This window comes from Musca vetustissima, unplaced genomic scaffold, assembly GCF_032173495.1.
Source record: "Musca vetustissima isolate MV318-11 ecotype Yass unplaced genomic scaffold, APGP_CSIRO_Mvet_v1 utg1838, whole genome shotgun sequence".
Taxonomy (NCBI): Eukaryota; Metazoa; Arthropoda; class Insecta; order Diptera; family Muscidae; genus Musca; species Musca vetustissima.
The window spans coordinates 120667-135601 of NW_026874652.1; the positions used below are offsets into that span (position 1 = coordinate 120667).

The window sequence follows — 14935 nt, forward strand, 5'->3', positions numbered from 1 at the left end:
TGTATAAACAAATCGGTACTGTACATATTTTTGTCCTCAACTATATACTAAAATGTGACCAACAGAGACCAACATGCACAAATTGTGTAATTGCGTGTTGTATTTAATTTATTCATTATAAACTAGATAAATATATATTATATATAATATTTTCGATTATTTTTACATTATTCTTTTATTATTTTTAGATATCCAATACTACAGTTGTGTTATCATTTCTCAGTAATTAGCGTTTCAAAGTGACCCGCCGTTGAAAAAAACGTTACTGCGTAACGCCGTCTAATACGACATAATCAAATCTACGCCGTTCTAAAAACATCAACTGGCTTCGCTTTCTGCTCTTGCGTCGTTTTTGGTAGAGAAAAATATTTTGTGTGTGGAATTAATTGTTAAAATTGTGTCAAATAATTAATAAAAAGTAACAAAAACTATGTGTACACTTGCTCCTAAAAAGGACGGAAGTCCTAATATAGAATTTTTCAATTCAGCTGAATCCTTACAGGGCTTTGAGACAATACGACAGTGGTTGCAAAAAAATTGTAAAAAGGTGAGACACGGCCAGCCAGCAGCCGACAACAAAGCGAGTGACCGACAGCTTAAACATCACACCGAAAAAGAAACAACCAACGAATAAAAATGGCGCTTACATTTTATAATTTTATTATTTTTAATTACTTTTTTATTCACAGTATTTGGCCAGCAGCAATGAACCCATCACCAAGGAATCTTTGGCCCAGTTGCTTATACAATTTCTACAGTATTTGGAGGCAAGATTGGGCAAGAATTCACAAGAACAGCCAACAACGCGTATACCGGTAAGTACAACAACAACACCAAAAACATGCATGCATACACACTATCTGTGGCTGCCTGCTTCGAAATGAAATTTAAAATTGTAATTTTGTTTCTTTCGATATCAGATGCGTTGCTTTTTGGATTTCAAGCCTGGAGGTGGTCTCTGTATTATATTCTCGATTATGTTTCGTTTCCGTGCCGAACAACGAGGCAAAAAATTAGATTTTTCTGTTGGCAAAAATCCCAATCGTAAAGATCCAAATGTACAATTACTTATAGATATTGAACAGGCCTTGATTGAAGCCGATCACTATCGTATTCCGTATATTTACATTCGCCCCGAGGTAGACAAACAACTGGCTACACGCTTGAAGGAAATTTTGGCAATACGTCGCGTAGAAATTGTCGCCGATGAGGAAGACGCAACGCATATAATTTATCCCGAAGTGGATCCTCATCCCGACGAATATGCCCGTCCAGTATTTAGACGTGGCAACCATGTCATGATGCATTGGTATTATTTTCCCGAATCATATGATACATGGACCGTGAATACATTAGATTTGCCGGATAATCTTTTTGAAAATCCGGAATCACCAGTTGAACGTTGGCGTGTTTCGGCCACCTGGATTATTGATTTGGAACAATATAATGAATGGATGGCCGAAGAGGATTACGAAGTTGATGAAATGGGTAAAAAGAAAACTCATAAATTACGATTGTCCATAGATGATATTATGTCGGGTGGTGTTGACGACAAGAAAAAAGCAGCTGGTGGTGCTACACCAGCAGGGGCTAAACAAAAACGTAGACGTTCTCCATCGCCCAGCTCATCCAAGCCGGGTAAACGTAAGCGTTCGCCGGCCGTTTTACATAAGAAATCACGTAACGATGAGGAGGATGAGGATTTGACTCGTGATATGGAAGATCCACCGGCTGAAACAAATCTCCAAGAGGTTATTAAGAGCAACACTTTGCAGTCGACTGCAAGTCCAGCACCGGGTAGTAAATCCAGGGCCGATAATGATATGGTTCCCATTAAAGGTAAGTGCCATTATATATTCTCTTGCCATTTGTTATAAAATTAATTTTCAGGTGGCACCCTAACAGATTTGGATGATGAAATGACCGGTGGCAGTGGTACCCAAGCCTTGTCCGCCTGTGATGGTGAAAATTCTCAAACTGGCAAAACAAGTGACAATAGCAATACCCAAGAATTTTCTTCTTCGGCCAAAGAAGATATGGAGGACAATGTCACCGAGCAGACACATCACATTATTGTACCATCTTATTCGGCATGGTTCGATTACAATTCCATTCATGTTATTGAAAAGCGTGCAATGCCTGAGTTCTTCAATTCTAAGAATAAATCAAAGACCCCCGAGATTTATATGGCCTATAGGAATTTCATGATTGACACTTATCGCCTGAATCCAACAGAATATCTTACAAGTACTGCTTGTCGGCGTAATTTGGCCGGTGATGTTTGCGCCATTATGAGGGTCCATGCATTTCTTGAACAATGGGGTTTAATTAACTATCAAATTGATGCTGAGTTGCGTCCCACACCCATGGGACCACCACCAACATCACACTTCCACATTCTGTCGGATACTCCTTCAGGCATACAGTCTTTGAATCCACAAAAGACACCACAACCATCTGCAGCAAAAACTCTTTTAGATTTGGATAAGAAACCATCAGGTGGAGCTGCCGCGGCCGCAACCGCTGCTACCGGTGCCAGCAAGGATATTAAGGAGGATTCGTTGGATAAGGCACCCACAGTTGGTATTAAAACAGAACCCACTGAGAATGGAGCAAGCATTCCTCCTCCCGCAACCGGACAATTTGGCTTGAAATTGGATCAATATGCCAAAAAGCCAGCCGCCATGAGAAATCGTACTGCTGCCAGTATGTCAAGAGAATGGACCGATCAAGAGACTTTACTCTTGCTCGAAGGTTTGGAATTGTATAAGGATGATTGGAATAAAGTGTGTGAACATGTGGGTACACGTACACAAGATGAATGTATTCTACATTTCCTACGTTTGCCGATTGAAGATCCCTATCTTGAGGATGATGGTGGATTTTTGGGTCCCCTAGGATGCCAGCCTATACCATTTAGTAAGTCTGGCAATCCCATAATGTCAACAGTGGCATTTTTGGCTTCGGTGGTAGATCCTCGAGTGGCAGCGGCTGCAGCTAAGGCGGCCATGGAAGAATTCGCCGCCATCAAGGATGAAGTACCGGCATCAATTATGGACAATCACATGAAGAACGTTGAAAAGGCCTCAGCTGGGGGTAAGTTTAATCCCAGTTATGGTTTGGCTAGCAGTGGTATTGCTGGTACTGGTACTGATAAAGAAGACGAAGATCCAAATAATCCCACAGTTGGAGGTACACAACAGCCTACACCAGGAACGGTGGATGAAGAAATGAAAGACATTTCCAAGAAAGATGGTAAGTCCTGATATTTTCTTCTCGTCCACTCTGCAATACATTTGAATCCTGCATCAGTATTCTATGCATTATTTTATATTTTTTGCAACATATTTTTATTTTACCCATTCCCTTATATGCTTGTTTTTTTGTTTATTTTTTCGGTTTCGTTAAATATTTTGTTGCTATCCTCCTTACCGCTGCCACACCAAAATTTTTAAAAATCCCTCCCGCATGCAGAAAAAGATCCTACCAAAACCAACACCTCTGCTACTACTGAGGATAGTACTAAAGACAAAGATAAAACAGATGATAAAGAAAAAGACAAAACAGAGAATGATAGCGATAAAAAAGATGATAGTAATATAAACCCTTACTCAAGTATTTATGTATACAATTTTTAACGTTGAACTTATTTTCTTTTCACCATTGTTTAGATACTTCTGCAATGGATCCTAAGGATATAAAAACCGAAGAGAATAGTGGAGATGGTACCACATCTGGTGATGGTTCAGCCAACAAAGATGCAAATGATTCTTCAAAACAAGTTTTCAATGAAGTCAATGTTCAGACAGCGGCAGCAGCAGCTTTGGCATCGGCCGCTGTAAAGGCCAAACATTTGGCGGCCTTAGAAGAACGAAAAATAAAATCTTTAGTAGCCCTGTTGGTTGAAACACAAATGAAGAAGTTGGAAATAAAATTACGTCATTTTGAAGAGCTGGAGACAACAATGGAACGAGAACGTGAAGGTTTAGAGTATCAGAGGCAGCAACTTATTGCTGAACGACAACAATTCCATTTGGAGCAATTAAAAGCAGCCGAGTTTAGAGCACGTCAACAGGCTCATCATCGTTTGCAGCAGGAGCAGCAATGGCAAGGAACAGGGGCTCCAGGTTCGGCAACAGCACCACCAAATGCAGCAGCACCAGGTGGGGCAAGTGGACCCAGTACAGCACCTCATGCACCAGGTGCGACAACGGGAACATCAGCAGGTGGGCCCTTAGCACCTAATGCATCGGGAGCGACACCAGGGGCACCATCTTCAACAAATGCAGCCGTGGGAGGACCCTCCAATGCAAATGCTGCTATAGCAGCAGGTGCTCCTCCAAGCGCGCCAGCTGCTACACCAATGGGTAATAACCATTTACCATATATAATAATTAAAATTTGTAATAAATATTACCTATTTTTGTAGATACAACTCCAGCACCCGCAGTACCGCCAACCTCTATTCCTCCTGCCAGTGGAGCTTCAGAAGCGACAGCTGTTAGCACACCCCCCACAGGTCAACCACCTCTAGCCGCTGGAACAAACGCCTCCGGTTCAGTTGTACCTCCAAATGTTGCTGCTCCATCACTCACTACCACTCCAACAGCTGGACCACCAGCCACAGTCGGACCAGGTGCCCCTGGAATACCACCTGCCTAAATCTCTACACATTGCTAACACATTTTTTCTCTCACATCTCTTTTAATTAACATTAGATATTTAGTATTTAATTCTAGATTTACTCCACCCCCCATTAGATTTGTATAGATTTTTTTTTTAATCTGGGTTCTTATTTTTTATAAATATTTGAGTAAATTGGTTTATTTTCGTTTCCTACATCCAACGACGGTATTGCAAAAACAACAACAATAATAATGATGATAATTATATGCTGTGACAGACAGCCGTAAAAAAATTGAAACTATTGATGCGATTTACCATAAACATTTATCAACATATAATGATAAGCGCAAAAATCATACATTCGCTAATGATACGTTCATATACGAAAACAAGAACAACAACAAATACCTATGGAACACCATTCAAAAAAAAAATATTCTTTTAAATAAACGTATTTGTCTACTTGTACGTAAGTAAAATAACAAAATTTCTATTTATTTTTTTATGAAAACTGAAATGAAACGAAAAAATTGGTAAGATGAATCAAATGGGAGGAAAGATTGATTTCACAATGGTCCGAACCGGGGCATCACCTTATGTGACGGCATCCTGTTATGCGAAAAAAGGAAAATATAAACCGACAAATGCGACAGAACAGCTAAAGTAGATGGGAATTGATAGTAAAACTCAATTGACCCTCTGTCAATTTCATTACATCGCAGACTATCGCCCATGTTCTGTATTTCGAGTTTGTTCGAATGTGAAACATGTTCCACATTTAGTGTGCTCCATTTCGAATAACCAAATAAATATTGGGAATATGTGATACGAATTGTTGAAAATGTAAAATATAAATAGACAAATTCGGCAGTATAAATAAAATAGTTGGGAAGATGTTATTGCCCAATTGATAGTAAAACTCAATTGATCCTCTGTCAATTTCGCTACATCGCAGAGCACCAAAATATTTGGTTCTTGTAGTTGCTAATGTCCCTTCATGTCTTCCGTTACATTGTTGAACATTGCTTGTAAGGTCCAATCGAACATTGGGTTCTTGTATTTGCTAAGTTGTGGTTGGTCATTTCAATTATGTACACATGGATCATAATTTTTGTAAATTGAATTTCTTGCAAAAACTTATTCATCTTTACTTCAAATGTTTCGTGAAATTTTTAATTTTGAACAAAAAAAAAACTTACAAGAAACTTGTAATTAATTATTTTTTAAATGTAATAATTATTTTATAAATTATTCTCAAGGCATACTTGTAGGCGTGTATTGGGGTTTTAACGGCGCTACTCAAAAAAACTATTTCTTTTGCTCTTTTCTAATTTATTTAAGTATGTTGTTTCTAAAGCAGAATTTAAGGCGTTTGTTATATGTTAAACCCACATCGTTGCCTAACTGTTATTGTTGACGGCGGCATTCGAAAAACATCAATGTTTGCAAGAAGGCATTGACGGAAACGGTATCTACAAAAGAAATGAGAAAGAACATATTTTGTTTAATTGATTTTAAATTCTTCAATCAGTTCGACGTAGAAAATGATAATTATTTTTTTAAACATAAAAATGAAATTCCGGGAAAATACAAACTAAACCGCCGAAAGAGCGATTTCACTAAATCCGTAGAGCTATCCACTGTAAAATGATTACGCATGGTGCAATCCACTGTAAAATGAGTGACTCTCTCTCTCTCTAGCGATGTGTCTGTCACATCTCATTCGTAAACATTTCTTTATTCGCTTTGTGTTCCTTCTTTAGCAGGTATTCTTTCTGTGTCTCCCTATTAGCAGGTGGAACGTTTTTAATTGCAATCGGTGAAAAAGCATGCAAAGGAAAGCATCACTCACGTAGTCACGGGAGTTTTTTTTCATTTAATTAAATGAATAATAAACAAAAAACAAATAAGAAAAAAAAAATAATAATGACTTTGATCGTAATATTAAAAGAAAGTGAAAAACGAAATTATTTACGTGCGTGCTAAATCAATCAAGTCTATACAAGAAGTGTTCTCGCCTTGGCCATCATTACATTAAGAGTGCAAGTGAGCAAGCCAAGTGAAGTTGGAGTTTTTTTTTACCCCAACAAAGAAAAGCGAAAATAAAAGTGAATTAAATGTTAATTAACCCCAAAAACAACAACAAAAACAAATATAAATTTATTGCAAGTGGTTTTGTTTTTGTGATTACCATTGAACGCATACATTTTTTAAAGCTTTTATTGACTGCGTCGTCGTCGTCGTACTGCTGCCTGATTGTTGCTGTTTCTTCTGCCCAACCCCAGGTTATTGGAAACAAATTGTTGTTGTGGCAGACAGACGCAACGTTTAAATATTTGGCCCAAACTACTGTTTTCCACCAATCCTCCCCCACCACCTATGCCTTGGCATCATGGTTGGCCAATAATTGTTATTGTTTGTTAACAAAATATTCATTCAGGTGCTGCCACTACGCTTCATTTAGCCCACTGTCGTCTGCCTCTACCAAACCAACTACCAAGCATCAGGTCGAAAGGGAATAACAACAACAGCACATACAAGTATTTCACGACGAAAAATACACTTGGATTCCAATTGTCGCAACTCCAATAAAATTTTGTTGTTGTTGTTTTCTTTTGTGAATTGTCATTGTTATGGTCACGGCAATTTGCTGTTTCAGCAAAACTCTTATCAGCAATAATGCACGAACAACAACACCACCACCATCAGTCTGCTTAAGCCAGTAGTAGACCTGCTTTCTCTGCAAAACAATAATTTAATGGAGTCTAAAAAATAGTAAAAATAAAAAAGAGTTTACTTGAAACGATTTTTTTGGGCAAAAGGGAAAATTAAAAAATAATAATAATCTACAGGCAAAAGTCCACCAACCAGCAGCCACCTAAATAAATCATGGAATTAAAAGTTTGGGTTGAAGGTATCCAAAGGATTGTTTGTGGTGTCACAGTCAATACCACATGTCAGGTATGTATAGTACAGAACATGATTTGTTGTTGCTATTTTTTTAAATTTTTAGTATTTCTATATTTTTTCGAGTTTACGGACGGTCAACACATTCAATTAGCTGGAAGTGATTAATAGCTCATTTAGCCTAATAGCAACGTTTAAGAGTTCTTCGTTCTTTTGCCAGTTTGTGCGGTTATCGAATCTTGCTGAACAAAAAGTCATTAATCTTTCATTAAATAACTGTTACAAAATGATGATGATGACGACGAAGACGACTGGTTTTCGTATACAATACAATATTTATTTAAAAAAAAACCATGTTTCAATGGTATCATCAACACATTATCAGCATTTAACCTGAATTATGAAAAAATGATTTAGGCATTTGCTAATAGGCTAAATTGGATAATAAATATGAGAATCGTTAGAATAGTGAAGGTGTTTATAATTTAATACAGAATGTTTCTCAACGAAGCAGTGGAATTGGAGATTCTATTTTTACTACATGAACTTCTTACACAGATTGTCAGTATGGATTCATAAAGAATACTACAGTACTTTAACCGTTAAAGGTTAGAGCAAATATTACAATGGCTTCATATATAGCACATTGGAAGACCTTCACAAAATAAGTTCCTTAAAATATATCAGAAAGTTTAAAGGCCTTAGAGAGAAAATGTAAAAAAGATAAAATACCAGTGATCTATTAGAAAAACAATAAATTTATAATTAAATAAGAGTTGTACGCACAGAATATTCTCATTCATGCCCGAAATGCTTAGATAGAAGACGTTAAGGTCTTTCCATTAAATATAGAGGATAACACCTTCTCAACAAATATAAAGTATTCACATAGAAGATCAGAATGTGTATTTGACAAGAAGATATTTTCATAGAAGACCAGAAGAACATATTCACAAATTCATCCCATATAAAATAAAATAGATGGTCACGCAGGAGATCTTTACAAAAAATAAAAAAAGGTGGTGGCCTGGTGGTCTTGACATAGAAGAACCAGAAAGTGATCACCTGATTCACCTAAGTCCAAAAATTCTTCAATATGAAGATCGAATACCACATAGATGATGATATGATAATCTTAACATAGAATTCATTACGCTGTGCCAAAAAATATATATGGACTTTGGTGCACCATTTGCATTATATATCTAAATCTAAACCGATTTTCCAAATTTCAATAGGGTTTGTCCTTGGGCCAAATATGTGACCTATGCCAAATATCATCCATAAATGCGAAATTTCATCATAAATGCGACCTGTGCTTTGTTTACAATTTAACACCAACAGACAGACATACGGACGGATATGCATAAATCGACTCAGAAAGTGATTCTATTCTCAAAGACATAATACCCTGTACCACAAACATATTCACAAAGACATAATACCCTGTACCACATAGTGGAACCAAAACTAATTTTCTTATCTTATAAAAAGTACCAAAAGACTTCTTTAATGTATAACACATGCAAACTAAAATCAGAGTGTCTGCTTTGATAAGATACCTTAATGTCTTCTAATCTGATTCTATTCGAGTTGAAGCATAATCATATCATTTTCTTTCCCTCTATTTACAGGATGTAGTCTTTGCTTTGGCTCATGCCACTGGCAAGGTGGGACGTTTCACCTTAATTGAACGATGGCGAAATAATGAACGTCTTTTGGCTCCCAACGAAAATCCACTTAAGCTGCTACTCAAATGGGGTGAATATGCAAATGATGTGCAGTTTATATTGCAACGTTCAGAAAGTAAGCAACAACAGCAGCAACAACAACATGTTTCCTCTAAACACGAAATACAACAGCAAAATAATAATAATAACCACAACAACACTAACAACAATGAAAACACAACTGTGATGTCCAACAAAAAATCATTGGGATTAAGCAATAATAGCCAGCATGTAATTGATAAACAAAATAATAACAACAACAATAATACTACTACTAACCATACAATTGTTGAAAATGCATTAAATGCAACAACAACGACAACATCTACAGCTAATGCTACAACAACACCTCAACAACAAACCCAAACGCATCAAAAACCCCTAACTATGGAACTGAGCTTAAATGCCGCCCATGAAAGGGCCAAGGAATTGAAAAAGAGTTTTGGGTAAGTGAACCACAAAACTGAAACAGACAGAGTGTTAACACAAATTCTAATATTTTACATTACTGTTTTTTTTTTCAGGGTGCATGATGCCAAAAGTTTTGACAACATTGGCATAGTTAAGGGTGTACCACAACGTAACAAAAGTAATCTCAACAATACACAGCCCAATATGGCAGCTACAACCTCAAGTTCGGCAATAATTCCACGCCATGAAAAATCTCATTCAAATCCCATAGAAATGCCTTCATCCGCTGGCGGAAATAATGGTGGCAAAGGAAATGGTGCTTATCACGAGTTCAATAATAACAACAACAATAATAATAATACATCTAATAATATCTATCAACAATTGGGTGCTCATAATAGTAAATCAATAAATGAAATTAATTTGGCTGAAGTTCGTAATGCATTGGATCGCCGAACTATGGCATTAAGCAGCAGCAGCAATAATCATCAGGCGGCAACAGCAACAGGCAATAATCATACAAGCAATAACTCAGGAATACAACCAATGGGTGGTAGTGCTGAAATAATATTCACCTCAAATTTTACATCATCACCATCGCCGAACAGCAACCACAACAATTCACATGCAATGTCTACCAATGCTGCTGGAGGTGGTGGTGGTGGTGGTAGCAATGAAAATCTCTTAGATATCTATAATGGAAATAGTAAATTTGCACAGGCTCCAGCTATATCGGCAAATGGTGCATTAGTACCGCCACCATATAGAGATCCACCACCTCCACGCAACAGTCCATTGCAGCAGCCATCAAATGTAAATGCTTCAAATGCATTATATTCCAATCAACCAATTCAACAGCCAACGACAGCATCTGGATCAGCTGCTGCTGCTGTTGCAACGTATCAAAATCAATCTCAAGATTATGATTTTGTTGATTATCAACAAATAAATGATTTGGTATTGCCCGTTAGCATGGATGAGAGTGAAAGTATTTTCCAGGCGACACAATATAATGATCTATTGCAATTGATTAAATTCCAAAGGGAGAAAATTAATCAACAACAAATGGAATTGACAAAGGTATGTATACACAAGTAATTAATATAATTTATAAAGTTTTTTGTTGGTATTTTTTGAGAGAATTCCCAAAAAGAAGACTACAAAGGTTTAGTTTATATAAGAACGCTAGAAGGTATTATTTTAGAAAAAAGAAGAAGATATTGCTTCGTAGTAAAAGCCCAGAAAGTATTAATACGCAGAGGATCAAAAGCAAAAGGTTTCCAGTTTCTTTCCCTATTCTATAAGAGATCTTGGTCCATAGTAGGAAGGCATCTTTGTCTTCTATAGATTAATATAGGAATGCCTCCTATTTTTTATATGAAATAATAACATTGTTTTAATTGTTTTTTTTTTCTTTTTAAATTTTTAGTACGATGCCGAAATTGTTTATTTGGAATCCAAAGAACGAGATCAGGCTCAGGAATTGGAGGCCATATCCAGGGAGATATCAAAAGCTGATCAATTGTTTAGACAAGGAAGTGAACAGGTAAGTGGTTCGTTCTTTCACAGAGAAAACTAGTAAATTTCAATCGTTTCCTATGATCCGTAATAGTCCGAGTCTTATTAATTGGACACCAACTTTCACCGTCGTCCATTATGTTAAAACAATAGAAGAGCTGCTAAAATGTTATTTTAATTATTGTTTTGTCTTTTCTTTCTTCAATTAGCTCCTAACCTTACAATATGTCGAAGAAGAAAACGAATTGGTTAAGCAACAGGAGAAAACTTTAAAGTCAGAAATTGCATTGTTACGTTCTAAATTGGCCAATTGTGAAACGGAGCTATTGCAGTGTAAAAATAAAATACGCCTGCTAATGGATGATATTGAAATTGAACAGCGTGCAAATTCCAAACAGAATATGAGGTAAATCGAACAGCCACAAATATTGTATGAACAAGGAAAATTAAATTTAAATTAAATTATTTTATTTTTTTTTAATTAACAGACAAAATGTTGAACGTGATTTCTTAATGGAAATGGAACGTATACAAAGTGAAATAGATCAGGCCATACACAATACGGACACGTCGAATAAAACTGCTGAAAGTTTGAAAAAAGAAATTCTATTAATTGAAAATGCAATACAAGAAAAGAAGAGACAGGTGAGTGAAGGAGAAAAAAGTCAATTGACTATAATGCTTTCTATAAGAATACCTACTGAATTTCTATAGGAAGATCTTTTGAATTGAATAAGAAGGCTTATCGGCCTCCTATATGGTATCGGATATGTTGACAAATATCTCCTGCTCTTCTCTAAGAAGACCTCTTGGTATTTTATAAGAATACCTATTGGCTTTCAATAATAAGACCTTCACGAAAATTATGATCACTACTAACGGTACTCCCCTATAAACAATATGTTGGATATTTCAGACATTTCATTTTCCGAACCGAAATTACTTTAATTAAATATTTTGGATTCTCCTACAAAAATTGTAAATATCGGTCGATACATCTAAATATTCAGCTCCATATATATGTATTTTGATGGTCCTAGGCACAAATTTCCAAGTGACCATATGTTGATATGCTCTTTTCGAAATTGAACTAACTGAAATTGTTTTTATTTCTTTTTTATTTAAAGGTGGAGCAATTGGTTAATGAAATGAAAGAAGTTAATTTGCAGAGTTTAACGGTAACTACTTCCGAGGAAATTAAACATTTTTTAGAAGGTAAGTTTGTGGTTTTTATGATTTCAAAATATTTATTATGTAATTTTTATTCATTTAGCTAAGATATATATTTTTTATTTCTTAATGCTAACTTTTGGAATTATTTTATTTGTATAAATTAATTCATTCATTTATATATATTTTGTTTAAATTTGCAGGTTCCAATAAACCTGGCAGCAGTCGCCGTATTATCGGTTCTCCAAGGCAATTGGAAAATGCCGTACCCACAAGTAAAAATCCACATGGTGTATGGGTTTAAATGTTGATGCCTGGAACATTTGTTTTTTCAACCATTTAATGTTCATAGCAATATTCCCAACAACAGGTGGTATCTAATTTACGTATTTATTACTATGCCCGAGAAACAAAAAACAATACTTAAACGTTACTTTTTACGCTACAACATACAGTAATATTCCATATCTTTAAGAACACAAATTTAACTTATTTATTAACTAAACCTTTTTAAAACAAAACAATAACAATATTTAAACCATATCATTGTGGGAACAACTAAAATCAAATGAAACTAGAAGGAAAGAAATAAGAAAACCGCTAACACAAAATGGAAACATATCACATTTAAGTGTACTAGTTTCTAAAAGAAAGCCGAACGCCCCCTAAACACGCATATAGAAATGTTAGACAAATATAGTTAAACGGTTCTTTTTTTGAAGAATTTAGTCAGAAAAAAAAACTACTTGGAAATATTTAGGGAATTTAGATAAACTAAAAAATGGTTTTTGTTCTGCCCCACTCCTCATATACTAATACCTAATAATCTTGATAAATTATCTCAAACATGTTTATATTTATAAAATAACAAAAACCATTGTATTTCAAATTTTTATACCACAAAGGTTAGGTTTCCACATGATTTAGAATCTTACCACACATTGTCTTACCATTCCTAACAGAGCCCTAATTTTTTTATACAAATCCATATTCATCTTAGAGAAGTTCAGAATCCATAAATTTTTAACATTCCAGGAGGATATTTCTATACCCTCTACCATGAGGGGTAGTGTATATTAAATATGTCATTCCGTTTGCAATACCTCGAAATATTTGTCGGGAACCCCCACAAGGTATATATTTATACAATAATTAATATTTTCCACATATTAAAATTTATATTAAATTGAATTTGTTTAATTTTGATTTTTATTCAACAATAACATATATACAAAGCTTTCAGGCAGAATAAGAGCATACATTATGCTTAACAAATTTATCATTCCGTATGCAATATTTCGAAATATTTGTTAGAGGCCCCGAAATATTCTTGATATTTCAGTCACTTTTTTTATCCGAAAATATATTTTTTGGTTTCTCATTGGTTTTCCATGCCAAAAATTATTAAGATCGGTCCATGTTTAGTCGTCTCCGATATTCTGAGGATTACTGCCACGAATTGCATCCGAAAAGGTTGGAATTTTAAATTTTGCGTTCTCATTGGTTAAGAAATCTTCCTGCAAAAAAATTATCAATATCGGTCCATGTTTTGGTAAAGCTTCAATATTACGGCGGCCCCAGATTTTCGGTATGTTGAGGTGTCACAGATCACCTTTTCATCCGAACAGACTGTAATTGACATTTTTGGTTCTCAAATGGTTGAGAAAATTTCCTGCCAAATATTATCAATATCGGTTCAAGTATAGGTAAAATTAAATTACGGTGTGGGAGCATTTCAGACTCGAGTTAGAAAGGCATTGTTTGGCAAACTTCCTATCACAATATTCGGTAGTTGGATTAATTCACACACGTTTTCACGCGAAAATGATTGGATTTGATATTTTGAGTTCTCGTTGAATGACAATTTTTCATACAAAAAATTATCAATATTGGCCGATGTTTAAGTACAGCTTCAATATTACGGTGGCCTCCTATTTTCGGCATTTTGAAGATTTAAGACACGGGTTTCAGACGAAAAGGCTTCAATATCCAATATCGACCCATTTTTGAGTATAGCCGCCATATAAAGGCTCCCCAATTGTATGTATTTTTATGGCTCTAGGCTGATTTTTTTGGCTGTAATTTGACATTCCGTTACTTAGGTGGAATTTTGCACTTTCGTGGTGGGTAAAAAAATTAATTTGCGGAAATTTTGAATATTGGTCCATGTTTGACATAACCCTCATATAAAGACCTCGAACATTTTAAATGTTCGAACCAAATTCCAACCCGAGTGCCTGTAATTTGGTATTTCATCAGGATAAGAAATTCCTTATAGGTAATTGAAAACTGACCGATTTTATGTATTTGAAATGCCCATCTCATGCTGGAGGGTATAAGAAGTTAAGCCTGCCCGAACTTTACGATGTTTTTACTTGAGATACTACTATATATTTTCCTCTATAAGAGTACTTAATTTATGAGCATAACCTTTAATGCAAAATTTAATTTTTTTCTAACCTAACTTTTGCATAAATTATTAAATTTTATATAATTTTTTTTTTTTAATTGTAACTATTACTAGTAAACAACTCATAACATTGCCAGCTTTAGTCTTTTTAAACAAAAATAGA

The 14935-nt window shown here is 35.3% G+C and overlaps 2 protein-coding genes across 2 annotated transcripts; both read left to right on the forward strand.

Annotated features, from left to right (window-relative positions):
* Positions 1–345: 345 nt before the first annotated feature.
* Positions 346–4662, forward strand: LOC133335456 (SWI/SNF complex subunit SMARCC2). The gene is made up of 6 exons (XM_061543734.1): positions 346–547; positions 690–815; positions 921–1839; positions 1891–3255; positions 3672–4367; positions 4430–4662. Exons 1-6 carry the CDS (start codon positions 431–433, stop codon positions 4660–4662), a joined length of 3456 nt encoding a protein of 1151 aa, XP_061399718.1. The 5' UTR covers positions 346–430.
* A 2852-nt stretch (positions 4663–7514) lies between these two features.
* LOC133335466 (probable serine/threonine-protein kinase DDB_G0282963) lies at positions 7515–12666 on the forward strand. Its single transcript, XM_061543743.1, has 9 exons — positions 7515–7587; positions 9168–9543; positions 9613–9709; positions 9788–10754; positions 11104–11220; positions 11402–11598; positions 11681–11837; positions 12320–12407; positions 12566–12666. The coding sequence occupies exons 1-9, from the start codon at positions 7516–7518 to the stop codon at positions 12664–12666; spliced, it is 2172 nt and encodes a 723-aa protein (XP_061399727.1). The 5' UTR covers position 7515.
* The last annotated feature ends 2269 nt before the right edge of the window (positions 12667–14935 follow it).